An 18,104-nucleotide genomic window follows, 5' to 3' on the forward strand; every position below is an offset into this window, starting at 1 on the left:
AATGTTCCAACACTGTTACGATTCAAGCACCTACACCTGCCTGTTCCCACATTCCCACACATTTTACTTTCAGTTTTATTTGATTATTTCTTTTCTTATGCTCCATCACACGTGGGACACAACAAATATGTAGCTTTGAATGTGTGGCTCCTTACTGACCAAGATGACGAAAAGATTCTCTACTCAGAGATCCTGAGCCATTTTAAAACGGTAAATGGACTGGTACTATATGATGCCTTTCTACTCAATTTAAGCACTCAAAAGCTTTCTTAAAGCAAGTCTCAGTCACCAAGTCACACACATATATTCAAACAGTAGTAGTGTCTGAAGTGAACAGAGATGGGCAGTAACGCATAATCTGATTTTTTTTGGTATGGTAAAGGATTATTATTGCAATAAAAAGTAATTAGATTACTGTTACTAAACCATGATTTTGTTTGTGAGAATGTCTCATGACAATGACGTACGAGCGTGCGACATCCGTGGCAGCAACAGACGTGTGTAGATCAACTACGGATAATATGGAGTGCAGAAAGAGTACAACCATGCAGGGTTTAAAGCGTGGAAGTACTGACATCACTTTAAGTTTGGTTCTGTAAAAAGTGACAAAAAAATTAGCATCCGCTGTACACTGCGTGGGAAGAAAACTTCTTTCTACAGCGAAAAATTAAACTTGAGCAAGCACCTAGTACACTGCCACTGGAATGTGAAATTCATAGAGGATCCCCCCACTAACATGACCGCTGCAGCACTGGGCAAACCTCCACTGGCCCCACTCCTGCTAAAAGGGTGAAAATAGACTTAAGAGTGACAGGACTTAGTGCTGCTGAATCTTTGATTATATTTATTTTTTGCTGTTTTACTTGCATCTATTTGAAAGAGTGAGTGGAAACACAAAACATTATTTCATTTTATATGCTGGAATATGCAGAAAATAGGTTTAAATGTTAAACAAATTGCTTCCAGTCAAAGGCTGTTGCATATAATTTAAATTTTGCTTGATGCATAAAGTTAAAAGATTAAAACTAATAAACAATTTAAAAAAAAACTTTTTCATTTGATTCAGTTTTATATCATGAAATATGCAGAAAAAGACTGGTTTGAAAGGTCTATTGCTTTATAATCATTATTATTATTATTAATATTATTATTTATTCAGGTTGTGTATCATGTTGTTAAAAAGTAATAAAATAACTAGTTACTTTTGAAAACAAGTAATCAGTAAAGTAACTGGATTACTTTCAGTAATTAGTAACTAATTACTATTCTCAAGTGACCAACACTGGTAGTGAAGCACTTTTATTTAACATTTACAACTTAGTATCAGTACAGTTTGAGTCCCAAAGGACACTTTTATGCATGGAGAGGTGGAGCCAGACATCAAACCACTGATCTCTTGATCCATCCTCAAATTTCAGAAGAGAGGAAGATTTAGTCGGTGATGAAGACTTTTCAGAACGTGAGGCCTTTTTGCCTTAACCCTTGTGTGGTGTTCATATTTTTGTTACTCAGCCAGTGTTCATGGGTCTGGTGGACCCACTAGAGTTTTGGCTTTCCAAATTAACACTATCAAACAATTTTATGTTAAATTACTCAACAGATGTTTAGTTCATCCCAATTACAAACCATATGAACAGCAAACATGGTTAATTTTTTCCCTTTACCTTTGTTAGATCACATTTATGAATTAATGTGCTTCTCGTTTTTTTTTTTTGTTTTGTTTTTTTATAAAATGTTATAAAAAAAATAAATCAGTTATAATCAAGTGGAGTGAGTGGAAAGACACAACACATTTACACGTGAAGCAATATGTTTCACAACTAAATGGGATCAGCTGCTCATCAATGGTGACATTAGGCCCAGGGTTGTAAAACAGGGGAGGTGGTGCACACACTTATCCCACACTGTCCTGATGGCAGCTAGCTTGTCTCTCTGCCGTCGAGCTGGTCTGTCGTCTCGGTTATCAAAACGGATAATCCTGGAAATTTTGTGGAAGTTTTCCAGAGACATTGATGCACGGAAAGGTTCGTGCTGGTTTCTGCATCCCACAGGGATTCTGTGGATTCCCCTTTGGACCTGAAAACTCCTGCAAGGATAAAAACCCCAAAGTAGGCCTTTGGGGTTCTTAGATGAATTTGGTCCATCTCCTTCCACCTCTCTCCAAAAACACACCTTCCTTCTAGATTACTGCAATCCAGAATAATTTTCTGGATGGAATCTGGGATGAAAAGCTCAAATGAAGACTTGATGTCCTGCACATGAGTAACTGTCAGCCGTGTTGGCCCTGGCTTATCACAGTAACAGCTCTGCAGGGTGGCTCATTTCTTGGGCAAGAAGACCATTCAAATTCACCAGTTATTGACATCCATATTTCTTCACTTGCTGTCTGGTGGGCTTGTTCTGGTCCTGGAGCTGGCTGCAGATGGGGTACTCGTCTTCGTTTTGTTACTAAATGGTGCTCAACCTCATCCTCTTCTTCAAAGTCACTGTCAGACTCTGAATTTTCAGAAATGTGAAATATTCTGAAACCTCTTTGTCAACATCATCATCTGAAGCCCCTCTCTCTTCCAAAATCAACTGGATGGCCCTCGCAGCAGATAATCTTTTGTCATCTTGATCAGTTGTGATAAAGAACCACACTGGCAAAGTCTTATTTATAGTATTATGCCCCTAATTTGCAGGTGGGACAGGGTATGAGAAAATAAAATTTGGATCCCTCAAGAAAGAGGGTAAAATGTGCAGGAATGTAAGAGCAGACGGTGTTGATAGTTGAATTTTCAACAATGTTGCAACTTTGTGCGGGAGCAGGAGGGGAAGAAGAAGAAAACACTATCAGCAGCACCAGAAAGGAGGAAGACAGAGTATGGGAACACAGGACCTACACTTTCAACACTTTTATTAGACCTGGGTCCAGTGGACCCGAACACCTTGTATGTAATGTAAATGCGTGGGGGGAGGTACAGTATAAGGTCATTGAAAATTGGTTCGGATTTATGTTCTTCACAGAAAATAAGCCAAAGCCAATGAATTTCAGGTTGAAAAAATAATTAATTGTTTAATTTTTCTTTTGAGAAAAACTGAAAACGGGTCTCACAGACCCGAACACCATACAAGGGTTAAATAAATATAACTGTAGTGGAGATATCAAAGATAGGCACGGCTGTGGCACTGATTCAGTCTTTGAGCACTACGGTCACCCCGGTGTGTCGGCCAGAACACCACTTAAGGCCAAATAGACTACTTGCACTAGGGCATGTGACGTATTTCCGTTTCCAAATAGTACCGCTTGTGCGTTTCCGGTACGTTTGCTTATCTATCGGTAGCTATGCTAATGTCGCTTCAGAATGAGTATAAAAAGGAAAGTATTTAAAACAGAACATTTTCAAAAACAGGAGAAGAAATACTCCGAGCATTGCTGTGTCCCACTTTGTTCAGCTTCAGCCAAATTTAACGGCATACTAAGTTTTCATGCCTTTCCGACCCATTCCGACTTGAGAAGACAATGGCTGGTAAATATACGCCGGGATCATTTCACGATTACCTCTCACACCAGGGTCTGCTGCAGACACTTTGCCAGTGATCAACTCATAGAGCCAACAACCCTCGATGGTCGAAGGCGGCTTATTAAAGGTGCTGTACCAACACTTTTTGAGTGGAATGGCTATAAAGTTGAACCACCGCGGCGTAGTGTTTGGGAGAGAACGGAGCGACGCCCTGAACTAGTTCCTCCTGACGATCAAGAAGAGCACAGTCTTACAAGAGATCATGACTACTGCTCAGTCCCTGAGCCATCTGCATTGGACATATCTGCATCAGCTGCAGAAGACCTGTCCGAAGACGTGGAGACTCTGAGGAAGGAAATACAGGAGTTACGTGTCCAGCGAGAATTTGGGTTACAGCGTTTTGCTGGCTCCGACACTGACATCCGATTCTATACCAGGTACATCTAAGTTCTATTCAAGCTAACTGTTTAAAATATACCAAGGTCACCATCAGTTAAATTTAGAAAGTTTTTCCAGTCTTAATGAAAACAAAATAGAAATTTACTTTTTCTCTGCTGATTGTATGTTTTATGTAGATGCTTTAGTATTTAAACAATATCCTAATGCTACAGGTAAAATACAACACCAAATACTCTTAATCAGACTATTTTATACAGCATACCATTAGCATATTTGTCACAGTTCACATTATTTTTATGTCAGTGTGTAATGTTAATTAATGATTGACATGATGTATGTCTCTCTCGTGAATAGATTTCCAAGCTATGATCATTTGATGGCATTCTGGGTTTTGATTGAGCCTTGCATCTATAAAATGATCCGGGTTTCAAGAGCCAAGTCAGCTGCCAATCGGAACGAAGAAGTGTTGACACCTGCATGCACATCAACAGTAGGTTATGGGTTTGTTGGTAGTTAGAACTAGAGGTGTAATGTTATTGTATTTATGTACAATAACATTACTTTATGTACAGTAGCATACATACACAGGTGTATGTATGCTAGACTCAGTATCCTTTACATACATACACCTGTGCACTACAGCACCTCATTGTTTACCCCATGGTACAGTATGGTATGCCTAACCATTACAAAACATTTAGCCAAGAAAAGAATAATTTTACTAGTTCATAGCTTAAGGAGTAACATTTTCCCTTTTGTTTTCACCTTCCAGAGGCAGCTGCTACAGCCAATTGATGAGTTTTTTCTTTTCCTGGTTTTCCTGTCAGTTGGTTTGAAGGAGAGGGACCTGGCACACCGATTTAACATACACCAGTCCACAGTGAGCCGCATTATTGCAACATGGACAAATTTTCTTGCCACTGCACTGGGGTCTCAGTGCATCTGGCTTACACGTGAAGAAGTGCAAGCTTACCTCCCTGAGGAATTCAAAGATTTCTCAGACACCCAGATGATCCTTGACTGTACAGAGCTGAGGTGTCAGACACCATCCTCACCACTTCTCCAAAGTGAAATGTACTCTTCGTACAAATCCCACTGTGCAATGAAAGCCCTGGTTGGCATAGCTCCACATGGTCCAGTGACATTCATCTCTAATCTGTATGCTGGTTCGGTTAGTGACAAGGAACTATTCAAACAATCAGGCATTGCTGAGAAGTTGACTGAAGACATGGCAGTGATGGTAGATAAGGGCTTCCTAATCACTGATTGTTGTAAATGCAAAGTGTACTGCCCACCTTTTCTATCTAAGCAGAAGCAGATGCCAGCATACCAGGTTAAGGAGACGCAGGCCATAGCCAGACTCAGGGTACATGTGGAGCGAGTCATTAGGAGGATCAAACAGAACAAACTTTTTGATAGCATCATTACCATGTCACATGTTTATAATATCAACCAACTGTTTGCAGTGGCATGTATGCTGTCAAATTACCAGAACACAGCATTAGTTAAAAAATGGGTTAAGTGAGACAAGATGGATTTTTCCCAAGACACCAGTGCAGGTACAAGTAACTTATGGAAAATGACCTGCAGCTGAGGCCACTACAGTTGAATTTCTTCCTTCTCAGCTGACAATACTTGATTACAGAACTGGTACTTGAGTGCCGATAGTTGAGTTTCAGTTATTGATAATTCAAATTCATTGCAAATGTTTAATGTTAATAATACTGTTTAATTATACTACTATTATTACTATTCAGATTCAACAAAACTATTTATCAAAATTATAAAGTAAATCACTAAATCGTTTTAAAATCATAAGTGACATTGAGCTTTTGTAACATCAAAAATACCATTTGTCATTTTCTACAGTTCAGTTATTGTCTAAATGTATATCAGTATGCTAGGCATGGAGTTTTAAATACTTACCATGTAAATAAGTTCTGCACAAATTCAACGTTTTAATGTGTGTTTTTAAAAATTAAATTGATGCCATTGCTTAAATAACAGTTTATTGATGTCACATAAAAGTAACATGTAACAACAAAAGAATTCATGAAATATATTGAAAATAAAACATCAGTTATTTTGTTCCAGCCAGCCTGAAGGATCTGTTTTTCTTTTTGCTGTTTTCACTGTTCATTTTTTCCAAACACAGGTATCTTGGCATATATATGTAAAAAAAGAAATAGTCTGCCTTTTCTCTGATTGCATTGTGCACATCTATATCCATGTATATTCTTTGCACTAGGTAGTCCTCTTGTGCCCACACAACAAAGTCACACCACTGCATCCCACTGATGAGCAGTTGTCCTTGCACTTGCCAGTAATATGCGTGGCTCTTTTTTAGTTTAGGGGTACCACATTCCATCTGCACATATTTGCAGTCAATAAAGTTTTGTACATTGGGACATTTGAATTCGACGAAGCCAAACTGGGGGTATTCATTGGGGTCAAAAACAACACCATCAGGAGATGCAGCAAGCCAGGGGGCAATGGGGTGAATGACCAGACCACAGGGTGAGTAGTTAACATTCATTAGCCTACTATACTCTGCTGCTATTGCAGGCTCCATCTCAGTTCCTCTCCTCATGTCTGCTGTCTGCCTTGTTCCCTTCAATATACGCTCTGCTAGTGACTCGGCCGAGCTCTGGCCTCTGACGTGACACACCTCCCGAAACCTAGAGGCAGTCACTCTGGGCCTGCGGAGCTGATGCCACTCAGACGAAGAGCTTTGCTCACGTGTAGCTTCCTCTATTTTGTGAGCCATTTCCAGAGTTACAGACAAGCTTTTCAGATGCAGAAGCTCTTCTTCTGAGCACACAAACACACAATCTGATGGCAAGATGTCATACCCCTCCAGAGGCAAGTGCGGTGTTGGTGGTGCATCGCGGTGTAGTGTGATGTACCGGGTTGTCAAAACCGGCTGCTGATATGACAGAACACTGCCCTCCTGCACCAGCCCAAAGGCACTTTCCACAAGGGGCTTGTCAGGTCTCATGTTCATTGTGGTCACAAGTGGCCTGTCCTCAATATTAAATTTTGCATATGCCTCCGTTATTCTGAACAAGCAGGGATCTGGTAACGGACCCACCATGCCTCTGTAGAAGCCACTCCTAAAGAAAACATCAATGACAATAATGTAAGGGAGAAGGTTATTATACTGAACAACAACTAAACTAAAAACTAAAAGGTGTAAAACAGTGGTGCATAAGTTAGAGACTGGGATGTATATGTACATGACTGAGTTAGCCGTCTTCAGAAAGTGTAATGTTGTATGTAAATTAATACCTATTCTGACACATGTATGTATGAAAAAAATAGCAACATACATTTGTAACACATGAAACCAAATTTTACAAATGTAATTACCGTACTCCAGTCTGGGCCATCCTATTTGGTACTGGCTTAGTGAAGATCATGGAGTTGATGGGTCCTGGCCTCACACCCTAACAGAAGACACATTTACTATGGATGGTGTTGCTGTTCATATGTAAACATGGACTAATTCAAAAACTTTAACCTCATTTAAATTACCACTGTCCGTGGCTTGTGCCATTGCTGTTCAGATTCCGTGCAGCTATGCACAGGGGGGACAACTGGCACTCTGAGTTGTGAGTAGTGTGCTGTTTGGAAGAGCAGTGCCACTGTGTGATTGCACATAACAGCGCCTGCCACACAGGAGCACTGGCTATGTGTCAGTATCACCGGCGATGAATCCAGAAGCTTAATCTAAGAAGAAAGAACGAAAATTAAAAATGTAACATCTTCATGGAAGAGCTGAACAGGAACATAGTTCAGTGTTATGGTTACGTACCCTCCTGAATGCTTAGTGTTTCCTTCTCTCCCTATTAAAACAACTTAACCATGCTTGATAACTGTAATAACTTAGATTGTGTATATTTGCAGTATTAACTTGTTGTCAAATGTTTCTGATCACCCAAACACACGTTGATTTAACTATCTGACTAGTCAAATTAGGAGTGATAAAGCAGGGAGACAAGGAAAACATTCAAGTTGATGGGCCTTTAGGAATGAACTTAACTAATGCTTAAATGAACTGAACCCCACAGAACGGGGATTAACAACTTTACACAGCTTCCTGCCTACACTTAGTCTGTGTGGTGCCTCACTCTTCCTCATCGACCTGTAGCACAGGGCTCTCACACCGACCTCCCCTGACAACCTGTCTTTATTGGACACTGAATAAAGATACAAGTACCATTAGCATTATTTCTGTATTACTCATTTCAGCATGTCTTAAACATATATATTTTACACTTAGCAAGAGTAGCATTAGGTAGTTAACTACCTCCATAGTTAGCCAACTACCTAACGCTAATATAACAGTGTCTAACAACAAAAGTGACATTAGTTAAGAAAACCTCAACTATAGTTTAGGACGACATAAAACACCGTTTAAGAAAACATGTAATGTAGAGAACTGACATCAAATGAAGGACATAGCGGAGTAACGTAGTGTTTGCATTTGACGTTAGCTAGCGTTTCTTTGTCGGTTAATTTACGTTTTCTTACCTTCGTAGTTGTGTATATAAGATGCAGCATATAACTTAAATCCTTTATCTAATTTGCTGGCGGGGGTAGTCGTCACTCTGCAAATCCGATGAACATCGGTGATGTTCAATTTTGGGAGCTCTTGTAGGCATCGAGTGTAGAACGTCGCCATGGTTTAACCGCACCGGAAGCACTGGAGCAGGACTACATAGAACGCGGAAGTGTTAGTGCAAGTAGTCCATTGTCCCAGAGTATGAAAGAAGAAGGGAGATTGAGGTTCCGTTTGAGGGACTTTATTGTCACCACTCAATTTCTGGGGCTGTAAACACAGCGGGTGTACACAAGTGTGTGTCTATGTGTGTGTGTGTGTGTGTGTGGTTTCCTACAAAGGAAATAAACAAGGGAAATAACGATAAATAAAGAGAATAGACAAGTCAAATACTCAAATATAAATATAATACAACATAGTTAACATAATCACATATAAAGATCAGAAAAATATAATACACTTCAAACTGCTCACACTATGCAACTAAATAGCAATAGTGCGAGGTTAAGCAGCCGTCAGTACACAGGAACTACTTCCGGTAGTTGTACAAAATAAAAGCGTCCCCTATTATAATCCGCTAAAATGCTCTTATTGTGAAGGGCAAGCGGGACGCCATACTTCGTTCGCTATTTTATTAATCCACATACCTAATTGTTCGCTACAAACTCCGCTACTTCAAAGTAAACAATCACAAGCATCACATACAGAGTAGGTCTCATAACACAGGACTGACATTATGGACATACGAGCGACCGTACATGCGTCAACAAAGCTAAACCGGGGTAAGCTAACAACATAAATTAGTTTATGAAATGAGGGTGAACTCACGCGTTGCATGCGTGGCCTACCGCTCCAACTATGGACTACATTAGCGCCTAAATGGTAACATACTACAGTACTGACACAAACAAAAGCAAAATACAACACAGGTCACTACTTACTTGTCATTCACGCACACCTAACATTCCCCAGGAATCAGTGCACCCCCTCCGGACCAACACTGCTCATCCGACATTAAACTGCCCACCTTACTAACCGGATGATGTCCCTAGAAGGTGGGCTGACCCAGACAGACAGAAGACTGAATATTAAATGAACTTATATAAACTTATAAACACCAGTTCATAGAATAGTTCTAAAACTATTCTATGAACTTTGGGGCCTTTTATACAATAACAGTGCAAACAGTAGGCAGGAAGGTAGGGAGATTTTTTATATTTCTAACCAATCAGATCTTCCATATCAAGTGCTGATTACTCTGAGGCAACTGTTGCTGTGATTTGGCACTTTATAAATAAAATTGAATATATACGCAGGAAATGGTTACGGGCAGGCTTAAACTGAGGCCCCTAGCCTTTAGTACATGGGTCACCTGCTCAACCAGGTGACATGTAGTAGCACCGTCTAATCAGGGTCTGACATTGAGTTTTTAGATGAAGAAGAGATTGACTATAAGTCAGCTCCAAAACAAGCCCTCCAGCAGCCAACAAGGGGAGAAATATGGATGGCAAAAAAACGGTGAGAGTGAATGATCTTCGTGCCCAATGATTGAGGCACCCCACATGGCTGCCAGCATGAGGAGCCAACCAAAATGGTAGTTACTTATTTTGAACTTTTCCTCCTACATGCCATCTAAAAACTCATTTGTATCAGGAAATGTTCCCTCATCTAAATTCCCTTTTAGATCCAGCAACAACAAAACAAAGAGCTGCACTGTGTCTGGGCCCAGGATGGACAGGAAGACTCAGCATACATGCATCAAAGGCAAGAATTACATCTACCCCTCATTCGTTGTACAGAATAGCACAGACAGGCTGTTTGTTCAGTGGGGCAGGTGGGGAGGAGTATACACTGACATGAATCTGGTCCATTCCTAATTCAGTGCACACACTTAAACATCAGTAATCATCAGAAACCTTTACTTATTTATATTTGTTCAAGATAAACATCATATTTCCCCCATATCTTGATTTTTCTCTGTCTTTTTATTACCTTTTTCACCCCTATCAGTTTTTCACCTCAGGAAATCTTTTAAGGACTAAAATGCTTTATGAAAAAGTTTCATCATGACCAGGATTTAGTTTTAACTTTCAGTATAAATTTGTAGAAAATGCCACAGCTCTAAGAATTTTCTTGAAATCTCTAAGGATTTCAAAACTGTGAGGAACTTTTAGTGGTAGGAAGCTTTGTGAATACTGAAACTTTATTCACTTTTATTCAAATCAATCAGTCATCTACTGCGCGATGATCTCCTAGTTTGTTTGGGTTTTTTGCATATTTGTCATGCTCAGTTTTTTTCAGATGAGCAAACAAATTTTAATGCTGGAGAAAAATAACCTGAGTAAATACAAAATGTAGTTTTGAAATAATGATGTCATTTATAAAGGGAAAAAATATGCAAATCTACGTGATCCTGTGTGAAAATTGACCCCCTTGTTAAATCATGAATTAACTTTGATTAATCTTGAAATCACTTAAACAGAACTTATCTGACAAAGTGTAAAAGATCTCAAAAAGTAACACATCATGGCACAGTCTAAAGAAACACTTTGGAAACAAAGTCTATAACGTCTGTCACTCTGGAAAGGGTTACAAAGGCATTTCTAAGGCTTTGGGATTCCAGTGAATCGTTGTGAGAGCCATTATCCACAAATGGAGAAAACTTGGAATGGCGGTGAACCTTCCCAGGAGTGACCAGCCGACAAAAATTACTCCAAGAACGACTCATCCATGAGGTCACAAAGAACCCAGAACTGCAGGCCTCACATGTCTCAGTTAAAGTTAAAGATCACGATTCAACAATAAGAAAGAGACTGGACAAAAATGGCCTGTATGAGAGAGTTCAAGGAGAATACCAATGCTGAACAAAAACCCGCAGATTTTTGGATCTATATATAGGATTTAAAGATGCTAACACCTCACTAGTTGAAAAAAGGGACTTAACGTTTTCACTTTAAACATGATAATTTGGCTTAGATGTAACTTAGAAGAAGAGTGCAGCTTTAAATGGCAGCATGACCAGCTATTTTTATATTGCATGTTAGGCAGAATATGCACACTATTAAAAGTGCTTTTAATATTAGTAATGTTTCTTAACTCTGTGTTTTCGATAGCAGTTTTATCAGGAAAAAAGCTAAGGGGGAAAATGTGATGTCCCATCAATAGTGCTGCATAATTGTAGGTCCAGACAGCTTAAAGTCCTAAATGCGGTGTAAAATTAATGACACCCTTAGCTCATTAACTGTGTAAACAAATGAATTTTTACAGCTCCTGTGTGACCAAGGTAAATGACAGGCTGTAAAAAGTTACTTATGGATGGAGTGAGAAGAGTTTGCAAGTTTGCAGTTCCTCGTGCCTTTCAATAGAAAAGTGCTTAGAGCAGATCCTGGCTGAGTGTCGTGTCCCTGAGGTTTTCCTGCAAGAATGAAGAATTCTGCATTCTTCTGTTTAATGCTCTGAGAGAGGTATTACTGTATTCCCGCTGACTAAAAAGTATATTTTAATAACCAGGAAAAATTTACTTTGACATCCTCCATCGAGTTTTCAACCGAGAATAAGAAGTATTACTGTTACCGTTTGCTCAGCAAGTCAAATTGGCTTTCACAATATAACCTGTATCAAACAGGTCGAGCCATTTTAATAGCTCTGATACAGTTGTTGATCTGCAGAACTCTCGATCAATGGACTGAGATTAAAAATGAAGTTTAATGGATGTTTGATGGATTTAAGTAATGCTTTTGACTTAAGCCGCAAATCATCTTCTCTTTGCTGTCTAGTATAAGCATCTACGAACATAATAATGAAAGGCTTTCCTTCAGGATGAGATTTTCCTCCTTTGACATCTGTCTTGTTCTTTTCAAAGAATAATAAGTACTTACAGTTTCTGCTTGACAAGATTAATAATAAATATTGCACTTTCAGACACACTAAATGATGAATCCTACCTTTCTATGTTTCTCCTGGTTATGAAAGTGCCAAAAGTTGTGTGTGACACTCTTTAATGAGAAATACAAATACACAGACACGTTCAGACTAAGTGCACCATAAGTGCCAGCCCTTCGTTATTGTGACTGATGGGGGTTTTTTTTTAAGTTTTATTAAAAGATGTAAAAACATTAACCAGAAACAGATACATTCAGAACTTCTTAGAAGTTAAGGACAAACACACTGTGTTAAACAAGTGAAGAGAAACAGTGGCTTTATCTACATTTGTGAACAATGAAATGCTTGTTGGGTAAAATGAGTCACGGAGAAGAAGTGAGACAGTATATTGTACAATGGAATTGAGTAATTTATTGTAATAAAGCGCTACAGATTTCTCATTTATTCTACTTTATAAAGCAATATTGCACCACAGTAATTTTATTGTAGATTTATTTGACTGGATAAACATATCTGCATACATCGTGGATCATGACATCAGACTTTAGAGGACTTAAAAATATATTTAGAGTGCTTGTTAGCTGCAGAGCAATAGGGATGGGAATCGAGAACTGGTTCTTGTAGAGTTCTTGTAGAGAGTTCCACTATCTTTCAGTCTACAGTGTGGATATAGACATTACTTTTATTTTTATTGCAAAGGACGAGAGCGCGACAGCCAAGTGGCTGTCAGGCTTTCATGTTTCCAAAGCAGAATCACCGTGGTGATCGCTTTAATGTCTCTTAGAGCTGTTTTTTTTTCTTTGATTTGTGTTGTAGCCTTTATGTTCATGTCTGAATAAGAGAAAGATCATATGTGTGTCCTCAGTAGGACAGGTGTGTTGGGCTGCAGTCTATAGCTTTATATTGTGAAATGGTGACTATGAGACAGTTTGTTTCAGGTCATTTTAATGTAACAAGAAGTGTAACGAATTACTTTCTCCTGGGAGTAATTAAGTAACGTACCACACTACATTTAAGAAAAGTGTTCTGTGTAATTCTCCAAAAGTTGATTCTGTTTATCTGGACGTAGATTTTTCAGTGGGCTGGTTTCAGTCATTATGCAAATGTACTGTTTATAAGTTTGGTGAAACCTGCAGTCAGCTGAGACTAAAGAAGTCAACTGGATGACTGACGAAACGTTTCTCCCACTGAAAACGCTACATCCAGATGAACAGAATCAGCTTTTGGAGATTTACTTACCTGGATGATTGAGAATGCATCAAGATGTTCAGTGTAATATATGTAATGTTTTTTGGGTTTTTTTTGAGAAATGACCCACCACTGATCACAACAAAGAGTGGAAATACTTCATAAATACATGCACAAACATTTGACCACACGGCATACAGCTAACTTGACTGAATGCAATGTCTTTGATACATTATGCTGCTCAGAGATGGAGGTGACTCTCAAAGCCGAGCCAATGAGAATCGATAAGGAATTGAATCGATAATGGAATCTGATTTGCTAAATCCGTATCAATTCCCATCCCTACAGACCAATCAAAAAGCACTGAACAGGTAACTTAATCAAGTTTACAGCTGTGTAACAGCTTACCTCCCACATGACCTGTGAACTCTTTTCCCAGAGTTTATAAAGTTCCTTTACATAAAACAACCAGTCACAGAAGAACAGCGTCCCTCCAGCTGAATAATTATAATAACATCCTGTAAAGTTTTAAACCAAACATAATGACACAATTTTGTCTCAAAGATAATGATTAATATAGAAACTTGGAATATAACATTTAATGTTTGATACTATGCCAAAGACTGTGCCAGTAATGTATAAAAAGCTCCAACAGTATCCCAAACAGGATTTATTACATAAAGGTTTATAGGCATGATCCCAAATAATACTTTGAAGCTCTTAAATGTGGATCTTGTAATCATAGATGTAGCCATTCTGCCACAGCGGTTCATACAGTTTTTATTATGGAACTCAAGGAAAATTCAAGAAATCAAAATAGCTGGTCAAACAGTGGCAGATTATGAAGACTTTTCCATGTATAGTTCACCGTGTTTATTCAAGCCAGAGAACACAGACAAGAGCTAAATCTACAATAACAGCACAGACCAAACAGCACGGAGGAACAGGAAACTGTTTCACCTTCCCAAAATCAAGTGGAAGAAAATCCTGAGGCCAGTCAGCCCGCGAGACCAAATTGCCAGCTCTCTGCAGTAAGCAGCAGTGATTACACGACCAACATAGCAATCACACGCTTACAGGACATTTTTATAATATGTATGTTTACCTCAGATGGAGCTGAATCAGTGATAGGATGTGCTTCTGTTCTCAGTGATGAACAGGTTTATGAGGGTATGTGCTGTACTGCATGTTCTTTTCGAAGAACTGATTTTTAGCCACATGATGTGAAGCAATTTGACATAGTGGGATTCTTCAATGTTTTCAAAATGTGTCTAGTACATGAATGGCTAGAAAAGCAAAATACAAGCTCTATGCCTTGTTCATTTCAGCCACATTAAGGTACATGAGGTCCAATCAAAAGATTCAGAGACCGCACCCACTTGCCAATTTGCCGACCCTCCAATTTGAACTTCATTTTGGAGAAAAGGACAAAGTTGAACAGAGCCAAATGTAGAAAGCAGAGCAGCTGACTGTGCTGGTGTTCCAAATAATTTCAGCCTTTTCCATGTGCTGTGAGCCACCGCAAGATAGCATGGTCACATGCTATCTTGCGGTGTTCTGCCTCAAACGCCCGAAGACCTGGAGTAAATCTCGGCACTGACTCTCTGACCCTGAAGGAGGAACTCATGCATGCCCACATGAATATTAAGAATAGAGAGCACCATCCTGGTTGTGCTCCTGACCTAATGTGGAGCTTTCAGTTCTGGAACATGAAGCTCTTCCACTGAAGACTGCTGTTTGGGTTTTTTGGGTCAAGACTAGAGAACCAACTTATTTTGACATGAAGGTTGGGAGAGCAGATAACAACTAAAATTAGGCAAAGCTGTTGCTTTGATATACATTAGATACAGTTTATTTATAACACATTTTTTCTCATGTTGCCTCTGTGTGCCACCACAGTGGACTATTTAAGTATATAACTACTTTTTTTTTTTTTTAGGAATTATGACCATCTTTACATATAGTACACAATTTTCAGAGGCTCAAAGTAACAAACATTCTACATACTTGATTGTTTTTAATAATTCAATTCAATGTTATTTATACACAGCCAAATCAAACTGGTTTAAAATCCTCAAAGGTGACAGTATCAAGCTAATTAACAAAGAGGTTTTCCAGGAAGTTAAGATACTTGTTGTTATAGTTTCAGCCTTTTTAAAGAATCTTTGAGTTTTTTGTTTAACATGCCTCAGGACTTTTTCCAGGATTAGGACTTAGAATTTTGGAATTTATTGCATCAAACAAAAACTTTGGCTTTTGATTAGTTTAAAAAAAAGTAAAAAATGAAAAATGTGCCATCTTTGGAGGTCCAACCATATCCTGAAATCTAAGCAAGAAAGATTTCAAAATTTGCAACCATACTTGGAGCTTGGATGCATTCTTTCCTGAAAGCCAGAACAGAATCACTCAGCCAGGTATTTTTTTCAACCATACTTTTGTTTACTCTGGTACCAATCAGACGTGAACTCCAGACGAACCAAAATGAGTGACTTGAAAGTCTTAAATGTTTCATATTTGAGGTCTAAAAAACCAGTTTCCTTCATTTTAATATTGTTCTATATAAAAACCCTGTCGCCAAACATGACGGAGAGCTTGATCATGGTCATCAGAGGGGCTATTTACAGATTTTTTTAAAACATCTCAAATTCCCACACTTATTGACTATAGCTTGAGCCTATATGTATAATAACATCCCTCAAAATCAATATCCGGTCGTACATTACTGAGGACACATTTCTGGTGGACTGTAGATGAGAATTCATAGCAGCAGGGTTGTAGCCCGAATGTTAAAAATAAATTATTATTTTTTAAAAACGATAGAGTTTAGTGGAGACGGGAGCATTTAAATCAATTTTTTAAAATGAGTCCAAACTCATACACCTCATCCAACAGCCAGCAGTAAGTTTAAAAAGCCACAGTCTGTGAGGCATAGATCAGAGAAGAAACTCAGGTCACTGGGACACAGCCAGTTTTCTACTAAAAATACGCAGTCCAGCTTTTGAGAAGCAAAAGAAATTGCTTTAAATGAAGGCCTTATTTGAGACTGACCTTTTAAGAGTTAAAGAAAAGCCTTCCCAGAGGCACGAAAGCACGAGTGCGAACAGGTAACATGGAAATCTGCATCCATTTTTTTAAACGACTCCTCAGTTTTTCAGCTTTAACTAAAAAAAAACAAACACTTTTTTTAATACAGAATTTGCCGTAGTCGCATAGCAACACAAAAAGCCACCACCTGCACTTCCCACAAGCATCTTTTTGCACAATACAGCACTCAGAGAACGTCCAAATACAACTACCCGAGGTGTTTGTAATCAATTTATGTGTGCAGGATACCAGTGAGGATCCAAATGTTGAAAAACAGACTCAACTCTAAGATATCAACAGGCACTTTGCAGATTTGTAGTATCACCCAGCAGAACGATGCAGAAGGTGTGAAAGTCTTTCACAGAAGCAGTGTGTGTGTATATGCTGCATGCCATTTTTATCACCGAGGGCTTCAGTGATCCTTCAGCGCTGTCCACGCTGTGTGCTGAGTCAGGGCGAACAGCCTGGAAGGAGTAACTAGTTTCTCTGACTTACTCTCACTGTCTCTGTTTTCTGAGGTCTCATTAAAATCAAGCCAATAAAATGTGTTTTGTTTTTTAGCTATTAGCCCCTTAACATGAACACCCTCTCTGTTTTACTTTCCACCTCCTTTCGTTTCATTTTCAAGTTTGTAGTAAGATGGTGTCACAGTGCTAACTGCTGATGCGTACTTAACATGATTAGTTCAAGGGGCCATGTTTGCTTTGCTGTCCTTTTTGATCCCACGAGATCCCGTAAGCACGTCTTTTTCTTTTATCCCCACTTCATGTGGAGAACTGATATATTCTTCATGTTGGTTAGCATTAGCATCCTTGTCATTTTCAATTCTGATTAACTATTTCTGAGCAGTTCTCCAACCTTTGTGGCAAAGTTGTAACAGAAACCTCTTATTATGGTCTCTTGTGACCTCAGTTTTATTGGATAGTTCCTGTTTTATTTTGAAGATTGTTATTCCTTGTGGATCTCTGTATTTTTACTTCCTTTGTGTTCGTTCCCCCCTCATTAGTGTCAGAGTTCATTTTTTGTTTTATTACACTTCTCCCTGGTGTGTCTTTAGTTTCTATGTCCTCCCTCCATCTTTGTGGGATAATTTTAGCACCGACCTACCTTGTTTCTGCTTCTCTCACTGTGTTTTCCTTGTTGCCTCTTTTTTTGGATGTTTTTGTCTTTTTTTTTTGATCCAGACATTTATTTTATATATGCGTCACTAATGCAAATATAGAATAAAGCGAGATATTGCGAGATGATCTGCTGAAAAAGGTTTCACTTCTTATCAAGGCTTTTATTGTGAAATCTTTGCAAGAACATGTTACATAAAGTCCTATTTAACTACATGATTATAGCACATGAGATTATCTTTGACAGCTGGTTGCTAATTCGAGTGTGTTTGATTCATAGTACTGAGTTAAATGCATCGTGAAAAGCAGCTCTATACTCTATACTCTCGTAGCTGTTGCCTATGGCCTCAACAGCTACGATAAGTCTGC

At 38.8% G+C, this 18,104-nt stretch overlaps 2 protein-coding genes across 5 annotated transcripts; one reads left to right on the plus strand and one right to left on the minus strand.

Moving 5' to 3' along the window:
- Nucleotides 1-3,235: 3,235 nt before the first annotated feature.
- LOC309700178 (uncharacterized protein) lies at nt 3,236-5,427 on the plus strand (the record flags this gene model as incomplete). Its single annotated transcript, XM_082523626.1, has 3 exons — nt 3,236-3,940; nt 4,257-4,392; nt 4,675-5,427. Exons 1-3 carry the CDS (start codon nt 3,345-3,347, stop codon nt 5,425-5,427), a joined length of 1,485 nt encoding a protein of 494 aa, XP_082379752.1. The 5' UTR covers nt 3,236-3,344.
- Nucleotides 5,428-5,894: 467 nt separating this feature from the next.
- LOC309701190 (uncharacterized protein) lies at nt 5,895-9,426 on the minus strand. Of its 4 annotated transcripts, XM_082525255.1 has the most exons (6): nt 9,405-9,416; nt 8,436-8,618; nt 8,010-8,101; nt 7,437-7,631; nt 7,272-7,348; nt 5,895-7,015 (listed from the first exon to the last, which is right to left on the minus strand). In XM_082525255.1, the coding sequence occupies exons 2-6, from the start codon at nt 8,584-8,586 to the stop codon at nt 5,983-5,985; spliced, it is 1,548 nt and encodes a 515-aa protein (XP_082381381.1). In that variant the 5' UTR covers nt 8,587-8,618; nt 9,405-9,416; the 3' UTR covers nt 5,895-5,982. The 4 variants fall into 4 exon arrangements, with proteins under 4 accessions (XP_082381381.1, XP_082381382.1, XP_082381380.1 ...); XM_082525256.1 differs by lacking the exon at nt 8,436-8,618 and having other exon boundaries at nt 9,405-9,426; XM_082525254.1 differs by lacking the exon at nt 9,405-9,416 and having other exon boundaries at nt 8,436-8,740.
- Between the last annotated feature and the right edge of the window lie 8,678 nt (nt 9,427-18,104).

Source organism: Aulonocara stuartgranti, assembly GCF_965226115.1.
Source record: "Aulonocara stuartgranti genome assembly, chromosome: 23".
Taxonomy (NCBI): Eukaryota; Metazoa; Chordata; class Actinopteri; order Cichliformes; family Cichlidae; genus Aulonocara; species Aulonocara stuartgranti.

Coding starts and splice junctions, on each gene's coding strand:
- LOC309701190 (XM_082525255.1), bottom strand. CDS start 8,586: ATGGCGACGTTCTACACTCGATGCCTACAAGAGCTCCCAAAATTGAAC. Junction 7,349..7,436: donor GGCACAAGCCACGGACAGTG/GTAATTTAAATG, acceptor GTCTTCTGTTAG/GGTGTGAGGCCAGGACCCAT. Junction 7,016..7,271: donor ATGGCCCAGACTGGAGTACG/GTAATTACATTT, acceptor TGTTTTCTTTAG/GAGTGGCTTCTACAGAGGCA.